This window comes from Diplotaxodon limnothrissa, linkage group LG6 (genome assembly GCF_057381915.1).
Source record: "Diplotaxodon limnothrissa isolate DT_005_m linkage group LG6, D_limnothrissa_male_GT1.1, whole genome shotgun sequence".
Lineage (NCBI taxonomy): Eukaryota > Metazoa > Chordata > Actinopteri > Cichliformes > Cichlidae > Diplotaxodon > Diplotaxodon limnothrissa.
In genome coordinates, this window is record NC_140601.1 from 35,777,146 (window position 1) to 35,791,092 (window position 13,947).

General features: G+C 42.9%; 1 protein-coding gene across 1 annotated transcript in view; it reads left to right on the forward strand.

Moving 5' to 3' along the window:
• Positions 1–13,947, forward strand: part of xylt1 (xylosyltransferase I) — a 79,846-nt gene that overhangs the window by 40,257 nt on the left and 25,642 nt on the right. The window contains exons 2-4 of the mRNA XM_085356326.1: positions 4,735–5,311; positions 10,700–10,872; positions 10,972–11,174. Coding sequence (XP_085212452.1) covers positions 4,735–5,311; positions 10,700–10,872; positions 10,972–11,174 — 953 coding nt within the window. The remainder of the gene's footprint in view (positions 1–4,734; positions 5,312–10,699; positions 10,873–10,971; positions 11,175–13,947) is intronic.

The following is a 13,947-nucleotide window of genomic DNA, read 5'->3' on the forward strand; positions in this document are numbered from 1 at the left end:
GTTAATACGTTTCTTTATGTGTATCTTGATGGCGAGCTTCTCATGCAAAGCTTTCCTGTCCTAATTTTTTTTTTAGAAATAGAAACTTGTCTCTTCCTTCTGTCTGTGGTTTCGAGTGGAGAAGTCTGTGCTTTTTGTCTCCTTGCCTAGCTTAAATTCATGCATTCAAATATAGCCAGTAAAATCATATAATTATATTACAAACATGTCCATCAGGAAGGAGCAGGAAGTCTACTGCAGTGAGTTCACCTCTGCCCTCGTGTTCCGAATACCCACAAGGGTCAGCCTCCGGATCATTACATCTGGAAAATATTTAACATTTACTCAGCTGTTTTACATGTATTTCTGCTTTCTTTTCAACTAGAGCAAACTTCCTTCCCTTCTCTGAAAGCTCACATCATTTTTTTTAGATGTTTGTAACACATTTGCACTCACATACAAAGACACAGTCTGCTTCCGATACTTTTGCTCCAGGGACTTGTGCGCACGTCAAACCCGAACTATTCATTAGGAGCTGCTGCTAATCACGCGTAAACTTGTGACCAGCATCTTCCAGTTTTAGCCTCCGGGAAAGAAGAGTGTTGAAGGGGAAATAACAAAGAGAAAGGTACTGGACAGAATACACTGAACATCTTTTGGGATACAAACAAGTAAAACTGCCACATGAGATTTTTTTTTCTCAAGTAAAACATCAGAAAATATCTCTTTGTAAAATGTGACTGTTCTCATTGTGGGTTAAACTACATTTTAGACCCTTTGAAAGATTTCAGACACTTTGTTTTGAATTGAAGGTCAACCTTCTTTGCTACTTTATAAAGAAAAAGCTTCTTTTCTTACCCCCTCCACAGCTAATAAGCTATGATGAGTAAAATCTCTAAGAAGCATTTAGGTTGTCCCCACTCTACCCTGTGTGACTCTCCACGCTCTGTCCTGAGGTGTTTGAGCAGCTGTGAACTAAGTCTGTCAGTATATCAGTCTCCCATGTCATGCCAGATGCCACATCTTGCTCAGAGTATTGCAGGGATTCAGTTCAGGTAATTAATCTGAGCTCGTTAACCACATGGAGGGCAGGTCGTAGCAGAAGTTGGCTTATAAGCTGTTTAGTTGACATAGCAGCCACTCACTCACGCATGGGCAGTACTGTACTTCTTAAAAACCTCAACTGCGTGTTTATGTACATTTTGCCCACAAAGCTGTCAATACACCAGCTTGTGTTGACAGAGCGCAGCTTCCTGGCACACACAGGAGCTTGTCTCAGCTCAGGCCCCATAGGAATGATGTCTTTTAAAAGAAGCGGGCTGGGAGGGTGGGGTGAAACTGATATGTGCTGCTACCTTGCTCTTCTTCACATCTACCGTGAGGCTGCAACAGCAAATGATGGCATTAGGGAGGTGGGGAGGGTGTGGAGCAGATGAACTGCTTTCCCTCCCAGAGCAAGTGATGATACGGCAGAGGGGAGGAGGACAGGGGAGAAGCTGGACAGGTGCTGAGAGAGAGATATGTGCTTTTTTTCTTCTGCTGCATGGGAGATTGCAGGGAATGGAGAGAAAAGGAGAGAGAAAGAGAGCAAAAAAGGACAGGTGAAATATTTCCCCCTGTGGCAGAGGAAATGAGGGAAAGTGGAAAGGGCCAGCTCTGTATTGAGAAATGGACTAAGCCATCCCCAGAGGGGGTTCTGAAATTCCCAGCTCCACAAGGCTTTCTCTAAATGTACCCACTAGTGATAGATTTTTACGTTTACGTTTACCCCCTCTGCTTTTGCCTCAGTCCTCAGCAGAGCTCAGGAAGCTCACTGTCTGCAAGTGTGTGTGTGTGTGTGTGTGTGTTCACGGGCCTGCGCAACCACCTCACTGCATGCCAGACAATCCTGGCTTCGCTTCCCCGACATTCCCAAGGAGCAGAAAACATATCCCCTGTAACAATCGATAGCTCCCCCCAGCTCCCCGCCCCATCTGCAGCCTAACGCAGCTCTGTCTCCAATGGCCGCCACCGCTATTAATTCTGTGCCCCTCCGCTTCCTGCTTAGTGCCTGGTCCCTGAGATTAAAGAGCAGCGCAGCTACTGGAGTCCTTTACTCACAGGAGGAGGGAGAGGGGGAGGGAGAAGGGAGCCCAGTGTAAAGATTGTTTTGCTAGCTTACAAACACCACTCATTTCTACTTTAGACCACACGGGACCAACCGTGTGGGGCTCTTTGCAGTGTCAGTTAATTGCAGGAAATCTAAACCTGTGATCTTCTTCCCATCCCTTTAAGTGTGTGTGTGTGTGTGTGGGGGGGCAGTTATGGGAGGTAAAAGAGTTAATAGTTTAAATAGAGTAATCCTATGCTAAAAACTAATGCCACACATTTGCTCAAATGTGATGATTTGCTGTGTTTGTCTACATGTTTGCAAACTGAATATATTTGGCTTTTGGAGTGTGGATGCTTCCACACCTGACTCTTGCTGATTCGGCTGTTTGTCTTTATTATTCTCAATTCGAAAGAACTTTAAAGGTTGCTTCTTCTTTTTTTTTCTTGATGCTACAAGACAAAGCTCTGATTAAATAATGGAAGAAATCAATCAATGAATGCCAACTGTTGAGCTCGATTTGAAAAGTTCCCCCACACAATTATTAAATAGGAGTTTTCTTTGTGAAGCTTAGCACAGATTAGCTTTGATCAGTAACTTCCTGGATCCACTGAAACGGAAATCACCTAAGAAACAACAATTTTCATAATAGTAGTTTAAAAAAATCACGCAGCTAGTATTTGGACTAAATCAGATGATCAGCTGAAGTTTCTTACTTTGCCTCTGCTCACTCAAACGTTATTCCAATTTAACCGTGTCCCTCATCTTCTCATGTCTTTCACTGTAGGAGTCAGAGTGGGAGTATCCCCAGGGCAAACATATGCTGCCTCCACTTTGCTTGCACACTCAAGTCTACATTTCTTTTTTTTAATCACAAGAAGCTTGCCCAGTCTCCCATAATCATGAGTGCACACATACTCATTCTACCTCTGCAAACAGCCAGTGACTTGCACTGCATGGATTAGCCTTCTAAAGCATTCCCTTTGAAACTCTGCAAGTAAGGATTTCTTTTTAGGTGATCACTGGCCTAAGCAGCTGTTACACGCAGGATTAGCAGGTTCTGCCATTCAGACAAACATGTTCTGTTTAAACTGGCAGGGCGAAGGAGGTAGAGAAAGACAAGGAGGAGAGGAGAATGGGCGAGGTTACCGGAAGGAGCGGGGATGAAGTTGAGAATAATAACAGGGAAGCAAGAGAGTGGTAGTAAAGGAGGTGTGAGAGACGTGAAATGGGGAACAGATGATGAGAGAAGTGGACCGATATGTGGAGCAGAAGGGATGAGAGGTGAACGGAGCAGAGCAGAAGTGTGGAATCGGGATGTGTGAAGAGAAGTGTGAAGGGCAGGACAGGGGGAAGAGGCAAAGATTTCAGGAGAGGAGAGGCAGAAAGCTTCAATTCAGTGTTGTTAGAATCAAATCTCTGCCAAGGAAGAAGCTTAAAAGGAGCTGATGATAAGCACGTTGTCTTCGCCTTGTTTTCACCCAGGTTTTTGTTTTTTGTCTCACCTGTATAATATCAGCCCTCCTTCTGACTCTCTGAGTGTGAAAGTGTGTCATCCAGCCACCTCTGTAATTGCGCTTGTACAAGGTGTTTACAGAGAGAGAAGGTTGATGGGCTGATAACGGGCCTTGCTTTAGGGCCGGAAAGACATTTCCATGCCGAGCCGCCGGCTCACAATGGCTTCTCGCTTGCTTCTCTCACTTCACCTCCTTCTTTTCTGTCTCATACATCTTATTGCGCCCACCCCACCCTCCACCTCCCCAGCAATCTTTTCTCTTTTCTGTGTCTGTAAATGGAGAAACACATCTGGGATCTCTGCTGTTCTGAGCTTTATATTTTCACGGCTGCTATTGTCATTTCTTTCCCCCTCGCTTTTTTCCCCCCTCTCTTGTGTGCCTAGCAAGGGGGATGACAGTGGCGTGGCAGGCAGGCAGCTTTCTTAGTTTTTCATTTGAAGCATCACAGCACATTTCACTGGAACGCGCCGGCTCTTCCCGGGAGAAGAATTCATGCCTGGTGTCAGCGCTCCTTCCTTGCACTCCCCACTATCAGTCATTACCCTTTTTCCTCTTTCTGCTGTGCCCCTCTTTTCGCTTTCAGGCTATTCTACTAGAAAGATACTGAAATTGTACGTTCAGACATGTGCAAACACTATTTGGTAAATGTAGACAAGTTCAGCTTTTCCAGTCAGATGCCACGACACTACAATTTCTTGGGATTCTCATGTGGCTCCAGTGAAAAAACTGTACACATGTGCGCACACACATACACAAACTGACAGTCATATTTTGGCTCTTTATCCCTACTTGGTAATCTGTTTACGGAGTGCTGGGCCCATTTGAGGGAGAATTTAATTGAAACCGGGGCTAATCTGATGATGGCACAGAGCAGCAGCGCCCTCGGCCCTGCTTCACCTCCAGTTAGGTTGCACCTTGTAGCCCTCACACATAATACCTTGCTACTTCATTTCATGCCTCACGGTTCAATGCAGTGCTGCCCACTCTTACATGCCACATTGATTGTTAATCCAACACTTGATATGCGCTGTTTTCACTCAATTCTGATCTTGTTTTCCTTGTTTATGTCCCCCTTTTCTTCTTCTTATCCCCCCTCCCTCCTCCTTACCCGTTGCTTCCCTTGTCTTTCTCCTTCCTATCTATGTCCAGGATGGATATTACTCCCACCGCCCAAAAGAGAAAAGTAGAGTCGACAGCAACAATGAGAACTCTGTGCCCAAAGACTTTGAAAATATAGACAATAGTAACTTTGGTGCACGCTCACAGCCGCACCGACAGCCTGCAGGGGCCATCAGCAGTAAGCAGCAGCGGGAGCATCTGCAGGAGAAGGCCCACGCCCAGCAGCAGGCCTGGCGGGACAGCTCCCCCGGTCTGGGCCGCAGCTCAAATGAGGTTCTGCCATTAGGCCACCAGCCACTGGCAGTTGGCAACAACGCCTCTTATCCAGTTGGTGGAGGACCGCAGCAGCGCTACCATGCCTCGCAAGCGCAGCAGACCCAGTCACAGCACAGACATCAGCATCCCCACAGGAAGCAAGCAACTGCAGCAACTCTGGAGGTGACCTACGACCAGCCACCTAAGTGTGAGATCAGTGGAAAGGAAGCCATTTCAGCTCTGTCTCGAGCCAAAAGCAAGGAGTGTCGGCAGCAGATCGCTGAGGTGTACTGCAGACACAAGGAGGGGCAGTTAATGCCTGAGAAGGTCACTCGCTACTGCCCAATTGAGGGTAAGTTTTTCATTTTGATTGAAAGAACTGATTGTTTGATTTTAGTGAAAGGGGAGTCGTGCCAAGCTGGCACAGTCACAACTGTCAAACGTCCCCTTTTTCCACTATATCTGTTTGGAGCTCTTAAAAAGCTGCTTTCCAGATCTGAAATACTTCTTTTTTAACATTTCATTTTTATGACTAAATATACACTAATCATGACCTTGAAATAGGTACATATCAAGAAGTTATTGAGACTGTGACACTCAAAAATGTAACTAGTCTCTTTCAAGAGTTCTGTGTGGATTTGACTGACTGGCAGCATAAGCAAACAACCCCACAACACATATGTATTGTAATTGTTGCTAAACTCAAGCCCCCAGTCAATCCAACCAACTTAATATCAGTTATAAACACGAGGACAATAAAAGAAATCAGGAAATCTCAGATATAAAATAATCAGGGACATTTATCACTTTGTAGATAACCCAATTTATTGCAGTAAGTAGTCTGAATGAAAAAAATGGGTTTCCAGGATGTTCAACACCTCGCAGTTTAATTATTTACCTGGGATGTATACTTTTATATTAAAACTGCTTTAGGTTTAAGTAAACAAAAAAAAATCTGATTTACTTTAAAGGATGAAGGACATTTATTCTCGCCATCATACTGTAAAATACACCAGAACCAATCAAATCAAACAGCTCTATGACATATAGAAATGTATTAGATGGTGAGTGGGAACTGCTCTTATTCTTTGAGTATTTCTAAATCTCAAATTTAAGGACTACTCAAATAAATTCAAAGTCAGATAAGTGATCGAGTTTGAGCTGATTTTAGGGCTGTTCGATATAACGATATATATCGGATGACGATATAAAAACGTCTATCGTTTCATTTTACGCTATCGTTTGTTTCGTGCTGTTGCGAAATAAACTGTTTACGGCAATATTTTTTCATCGTTTTGATAGTCACTGTAGTGGCTATATTCATTTCCTAAAGTTCTCTCCTTCTCTTATATTTAATATAACCACACTACAGACGGACAAGCGCCTGTTTTTATGTATTGTCGTTAGCAACAACGACGGTAAAACCATCACGTGTCCGCTTGTTTATTTTCCACGTAAGCCTTTCACAATAAAGCTCAAGATCCTGTTGAGACTTTTCAAAATAAACTGAATCACGTGAAAGAGCAGATTATTTACGGATGAGAAGTAAAAAAGAGCCGTCAGGTGCTAAAAAATAGACCTTAGAGTCAAACGTTAGAACAGGCTTTTCCCCGCAGCACGCCGTGTAATAAATACTCACAAAGAAAACGGCGGCTGTTACAACTTATGTCTAGAAATGTGTAGTTTAATGCATTGGTAAAACACTCGACTCCAGATACACTATGCCCAGCTGGAAACACTTCACATACCTGAGATTCACAGAATTTACAGAAAATGTTAGATTTTTGTGATTTATATCGTTATCGGACGATAGATGTTTTATATCGGGATATGAGATTTTGGTCATATCGCACAGCCCTAGCTGATTTGTCTAGCAAACAGACTTTACTTTTTTATTATTTTAAAATATACCAACAAAGCTTGGTATAAAGGGTGTAGTCTGACAGACATGGATGGTCAAATAGTTCCTGCTCTTGTAATTGCAATTTCTCATCAAAAGCAAGAGCTGTCCTTTTTGCTGATGTCTGTGTAATTGGTGAAGTAAATTTGTTGGAGGAAATTGAGATGCTGCCTGTATTTGATTCAAATTGGTTTTCCATTTTCATTTGTTTTTTCAAGCTGGCCACAAAACATAGGTTCCCCTTGGTTTTGCACACACACACAGACACACACACAATTTTTCCTAAGAGTTTATAGACATCTGCAGTCTGGTTGTAGATTCTGTAAACAAAATCTGTTGCGGCTGCAGCCTTCAGTGAGCACCACGCATCAGCGGCCATGTTTAAGTGAACATCACATACACACCATCACATGTGCCCGCATGGGAGTGGACTGAATACAGCATGGACAGCAGGGGAGGAGGAGAAAGCTATTCAATACCTTGTCTGTCAGGCACCTTCCCAGCCCTCGTTCATGTTTTATAACTTGAAGAGGCACGTATCTAACTGTAGCTACTTTTGTGCATGTCCCGTCCCAGGAGCAGGAGAATGTGCCTCCGCCTGAGCTTGTGTCATCGCACACAGCAGCTCACCATCTCACTCAAACTGATAGTTTGATCAAAAGAGACATAGATATTGAAAAGGGCTTTCCCCTGGTGGCAGGGCTGTGACAATACGACGACAAAATTAAATCACTTTTCTTTCTCTCTGTCTGCCAGCCTGCTGCCTGCCAATGTGTTATTCACAATTCGAGTCCAAATCTCGTTAGCCCAAAATTGTCCAATTTGATTTAATGTGCATTCTGTCCTTGAGGCCTTTGCTAAATTAGCAATTGTGTCAGTTCTTTATTTGCATCATTGAATACAGGAGGAATGTGTTCACTCTCTTAGCTTCCCGTGTGTAAACTTTTTCTAATAATGATGTTACCCGGCTACATTGCTCCAGCAGGGAAAGCAACTGGCAGCTGATGCATCATAACAATCGAGTGATATCATAATGGCTTTGTAGTGAGAACGATTCCATACTTAAACATGCTATAATGAATGTTTTTGAAGGGAAAGCTCTGTAATGTGAATGAGCTCCAAATGAATCCTGTAAGTGCCAGAGCTGCACTGTGTGTAACAGAACCTTTATGTGTGTTTGTGTGCGTGTGTACATATTAATTTGGAGAGGATTTGTCAGAATTTGAATATAAATTAGTTATTTTTAAAAATAACCTGAGTAAACATATCAAACGTGGTCCAGTTCCCGAGGGAAAAGGGAAAATACTTAATGTATTTATATAAATAAAATCCGTCAGTGTGGTTTATATCCACAAACCTTGCTTTGTGGCTTGTTTCAAGCAGCTGGCACTATCCCTGAGACATTTTTAAATGCAATTTGGTACAATCCCTTTGGGATATAGCTCGGCTCTTGTTATAAGTCCTCATATGAGCAGTTAAGAAGGGGTGGGTAAGAACTCCAAAGTTATACGAGATGATGGAGGAAGAGAGTGGGGTGATAGCAGATGAGGGAAGGGCAGTTTAAAAGATTGATGGTGAAGGAAAAGATGATGAAGAGTGATGAGTTGAAGAGGAGGCCTTCTGTTTTCTTCTTTTTTTTTTCTTCCTTTCTTTACAGCGAGCGCTGTGGTGGCTGCAGGTACATAGTGTGATTTTTAAAAACTCGACACGTGAAGCTCTTCTGCGGATAAGCACACGTTTGACAAGTCTGACAGCAAAATTTAAGCACACACACACACACACACACACACACACACACACACACACACACACACACACACACACACACACAGCCATGCTCATTAGTTCAGCTAGCTAGCATGGCACACACTCTCAAAGTGCTTTGTGAAGCGACTGGCCAATTATCCGTGTGCAAAGCAAACCAGTGAACCTTCTTAGCTGGCCACCAATTACTGTTCAATCTGATACGGCCCACAGCAGATTTTCCCCTGAGCAGTCACTCACACACACACACACACACACGCACGCACGCACGCACGCACGCACGCACGCACGCACGCACGCACGGAGACAGAGAGAAACAGCAGCAAGAAAGATGTGTGAGTGAATGACAGGAGCCATGGCCAATTGGAGCTAAGGGAGCATATCATTACCTTGACCCTTGTTGTCAACCCTTAAACACAGCCATATTGGACACCTGGCCTTAAATTTGAATGAATAAGATTAGCTGGAAAAGAGGGACTTCTTAACCCTGTTTCTAAAGAGTATACATGTCAGACACAGTAATTAAAGGACCTCATAGCCAGATGCAGGCAGGAGCCAGGATGGGCTTTTTCTTTTTCTTTTTTTTAGGAAAACCTTACCCCAGGGGAAAGAACAACCCCCAGTATTCCCTCAGCTTCCTCTGCTTCTATAGCAAATACAGGCTCTTGGGAACTGAAGTCCCAAATTATAGTCATTAATCTCCTTAAGACACGTTCTGTGAACAAACATGTCTCGAAAGCTGCGTGTATGCATTTGCTGTAATAACTGAAGATTCAAAACAAACAATGTGTGTAAATGTTGGGGGGCTTGACAGTGTAGAACAGCTTGAAGGAAGGTTTGTTTTTTTTTAAAAGATAATTTTTTAAAGTGTTTTTTTTTTTTAGTGGTTAAAGGCAGTAAGAAACCACACAGTGGAGCTATGTGAGGTTAACAACGACTTTCCAGAGATTGCTGGAATTGTTCTGTTTGAAAGTGGCCTGGCTGGCCACAAGCAGGGCTGTGTTTGTTTGCACGCTTATTGTTGTCATTTGTGCAAAATCCCATTCATCTTTTGGGAGTTTCGCTTTAGAGGAATGGTGGCATATTGTCAAACGATGCTCCACCCTGAAAACCCGAAAATCCCAGTGGATTCGCTCGTAGGATTCCTGTCAAGGGGAGGATAGTCGTTAGAGTGGTTATTGTCTGGCTGAAAACTGTCATAGTTCCAATTTAATTACATAATAAATGGATGAATGGCTTTGTGGTCCTTTTGTTGTGTGGCTGAATTAGCTTTCTAACATTTCTGTTCTTTTTTCACTCACTTGTCAGTACCACAGATCTGACCTAGCTTTCTTGTAGATGTGCATATTTTGACTCTAATCCTAACCTAGTGGTATCAAAATGTGTGATTTTAGCCCTGTGATCATTTTTCCTGGCAATCAAAAACTTTTTATTTTCAAAAACTAACTAAATAAATGCCTTTTGTTCTACATTTAAAGGTTAGAGTTAGGTGAAGTGTTATTGCTCATGTCTAATAAGAACACAAACCTCAGAGGGTTATGGCTAAAACTGTCTAAAATATGCATATGTACAAGAAAGCTATAACTCGGTCAGTGTTTTCTTCTTACTCTTACTGTATATCTTCATATTTACAAGAAAAAACAGTCTTTCTCTATCAGGAAAACCGTTACTCAGTGAGCATTCACTTGTGACATAGCCGTTTAATTATTTTGAATATGCTAATCATTACAGAAACTTGTACTCGCTGTGTTGCTTAGCAACCTTGTTATATAGCTATTCCCTTGAATTGTTTAATAAGAGAATGACATTTAATTATCATTACTATTTATAATCATTATGCTTTGCATTTCTTCATCCTCTGAAGATACGTACAGGTGCTCCCCATCGTGTACTGACTGATACACTGTTTGCACGGCCTCTCACAGCTTCCATGAAATAACAGATTTGATTTAGTAATTAAACATGTAAACAACCCACGAATATATCACTGATGAAGGATCCATGCAGTCTTGTGTGAATTAAAAGTGCAACAGATTTATAGGAACGTGAAGACATGGTGTCTTTTTATATGCATAGGTAAAGCCAACGTGAATATCCAGTGGGATGAGGACTCGGCTGAGAGCTTTCCATCAAAACCAGTGAGAATAGCGTTCGTACTGGTGGTTCATGGACGAGCCTCTCGCCAATTCCAACGTCTCTTCAAAGCCATCTACCACGCCTCTCACTACTACTACATACATGTCGACCAGGTAAGGCGCAGATGGCCATTTTCTTTCATTTCCAATAAGTGAAGCTTCTAAAATGTATGTGTACCGTTAGTCCATGTTTGATCAATCTCTTTGTTTCAGCGCTCTAACTACCTGCACAGGCAGGTACAGGCCTTGGCTACCCAGTATCCCAATGTGAGGGTGACTCCATGGCGCATGGCCACCATCTGGGGTGGAGCCAGTTTGCTGACCATGTATCTTCGCAGTATGGCTGACCTGCTGGCCATGAGAGACTGGAGCTGGGATTTCTTTATCAATCTCAGTGCTGCCGACTACCCCATAAGGTAACAGCAGAGGACCTAATAATTAAGGCACCTCAATAAAGAAAGATGTGAGATGTTTGAAGGAAAAGTAGTTACTCCTAGTGACTCCGTAAAGAATTGTCCTGCAAGGAAAACTGCAAAAGGTGCAAGCATCCACTGAAGGTCAGAAATCTGTGCGCTTGGTTTTCTCTTTAGGAAGCCATGCACCACAGTAGTAGTTCACAGCCAATATGGAAGAAATTCAATACACAGTAGTCTGAGCTCTTGTGGTTAACTGTGAGCTTTAAATACAGAGTCACTCCAAAGCAAACAAATCAATGGAGCCGAACCTCTACTTTCTCCGACAGCATTCATTCACACCTTCCACATCTTCCAAGTGCCTGCTTCAGCGGTGAACTGATTGCAGTTTAATTGCCAAGGGTCAGTGCCTAGTGACTCTCCAGGCCTGTTGTGCACTGTATAGTCTAAAAGTCATCTTTTTACTCAAAAACCTCCCACTTAAGAAGCTGCAAAATGTAATTAAAAGCTACAAAGTCTCTGTGAACTAGAAGTGAAGTCAGGGAAGTAGCCTACTGGAAGAGAAATTTCATGACTTTTAAGTTTTTTTTAATGTGAGTTTATAGTCCTTCTGGGAGTTGAGGGTCTGCTGGGTTTTTGATGTAGCTCTGCAGCAGCCAATTAAAATCCTCCTATTAAGGAGCGAGTTATCTTTTCTGCACAGCCAGATGTCCACCAGTTGAATTTAGACAAGCTGTAATGGCCAGTGGGTGAAAGGAAGCTGGGTGTGATGTCTCTACAGCTGGAGCCAAGACGCTGAAACAAATGTGGATTTTGTTCATGGGTGGGTTCAGTCTTGTTGAGTTAGTCAGTTTCACCATATCGATGAATGCTGCTGACATGCTGTCCATGTGCGTTTGCCTTTTCGTGCGCGTCTATGTTTCTGCACCACTTTGTGCAAGCCTGACTTTCTGTCTTGCCGTCTGGATAGTTCGGTGTGTCTCAGCACCTGCCTGTACGCAGTTGTGTGTGTTAGGCTCTCTGTGTGTCTGTCAATGCATGATTAAAGGTATTTGCGAGTGTGCGTGCTGTTTTCTTCCCATCTTTTGTCTCCTCATTTGCATTAGGGTGATGTTGTTGAGAAAAGGGCTGACGTTGGAGGTTTTAAGCCCCATCTGTTGGGAGACGAAACGATTGATGGAGCGAAAGAAGGAGCCGAGAGGCAGAAATTGCAGGGAGTGGCGGAGGAACAAGAATAAGTTAGAGAAAGGAAACAAGACGAAACGGCATGATTTGGATCCATGCGATATAAAATTATGTAAACTGAGTTGTATCTTTGCTTAGTAAGTGCATTTGTAACCACAGCTTGGATTTGACTAAGTCTATGCAGTGCCCATCTACAGAGTTAAACTTGCAAATATAAACCTTTAAGTGGCACGGCTGGGTCCCAGTCAGAGAGTGAGTGCTGCTCAAGTGTCTTCAAGCAACAAAGTGAAGCCCATTCAGCTGGGTTTTTTTTTTCTTTTTTTATGACCAGACAATCCCTTCTCATCTCTTTAGGAAGGAGATCCGGAAAAGAGAGCCGCTCTTCCTTAGGAATAAACACATCAGCATTACATTATCATTATGGACTTAGGTTACTAGCGCAGAAAAACATGTTGGAATAAGCAGATGTCTCCCTCCTGTGCAATGGCAAACCAATACAGCCACATGAGTTAATTCATCACAACCCATAACCCATTACACAAATTGATCCTATTAAATGTATCCAAGGAAAACTCAACCATCTGCTCTAAAATTTCCTTAAGATGCAAAAACTTTGGTCACACATTTTTTTCCCATATTGATCGCACTGTGTTTTTGCAGGCAGGAATGTCAGGGGCTCCCCTGCCCTGTGCTGCTCTGACTATAGCTGTTGTTATCAGTGGGACTGGAGACAAGCATTATTTCCCCTCTAATTCCCTCATAATGTCTGTCCTGCCGCATGGATGGCTCTCAAAGGCAATCCCACAGCCCCTCACACCAGCAGAGGGTCTGTGTGTCCAGGGGGAGATATACCGTGTGGATGTGTGTTTGTGTTTGCCTATGTGTGTCTGTCTGTCTGTGTGTGTGTGTGTGCATGTCCAGAGAGGCCAGAGGATGAGTTACACGCTTGCTTTGTCAGAGAATACAGTCCCCTTTCCCAGCTTTTATCTACACACTCTCCCTGCTTTTTACCTCTTTTCTTTAAAGCCTCTTTCATAGACTTTACAGCAGCTTTTAAGAAGACTGAGCTTTGTGAGGCAATGACTGGCTGCAGGCATCATATCTTCTAATCTCTTTCGCTTTGTCATCCGCGGCTGAAAAAAAAGTGCAGCATCTCATACTTTACCTTTGCTCATTAGGTGATAGGTGTCATTTCCTGCTGCGAGAAGAAAATAGAACATTAGCCCATTTACAACAACACCAACCCTTTCAAGATCCTGCTGAAAACATCTAGTTCTTTTATTTGCTGAAGTTTTGTAAGCTTCTACAGGCCAGATCCACGTATGAAGGATCCATGCAGTCTTGTGTGAATTAAATGCAACAGACTTACAGGAATTTATCTGTTAACATGCAGAGTAAAAAGACACTCTGCGTGCATTCAAACTGTTTCAGCTGTTGCATTCAGCCATCCCCTCTTGAGCTGCATATTAAAAATGTTGGATTTAAAACAACACATAATAAATATAACAGTATGATCACAGCTGTCATACAGTGGCATAATAATTAAGTTTAATTGGCCCTTTTATTTAAAAGGTGCATATTTTTTCAGTGA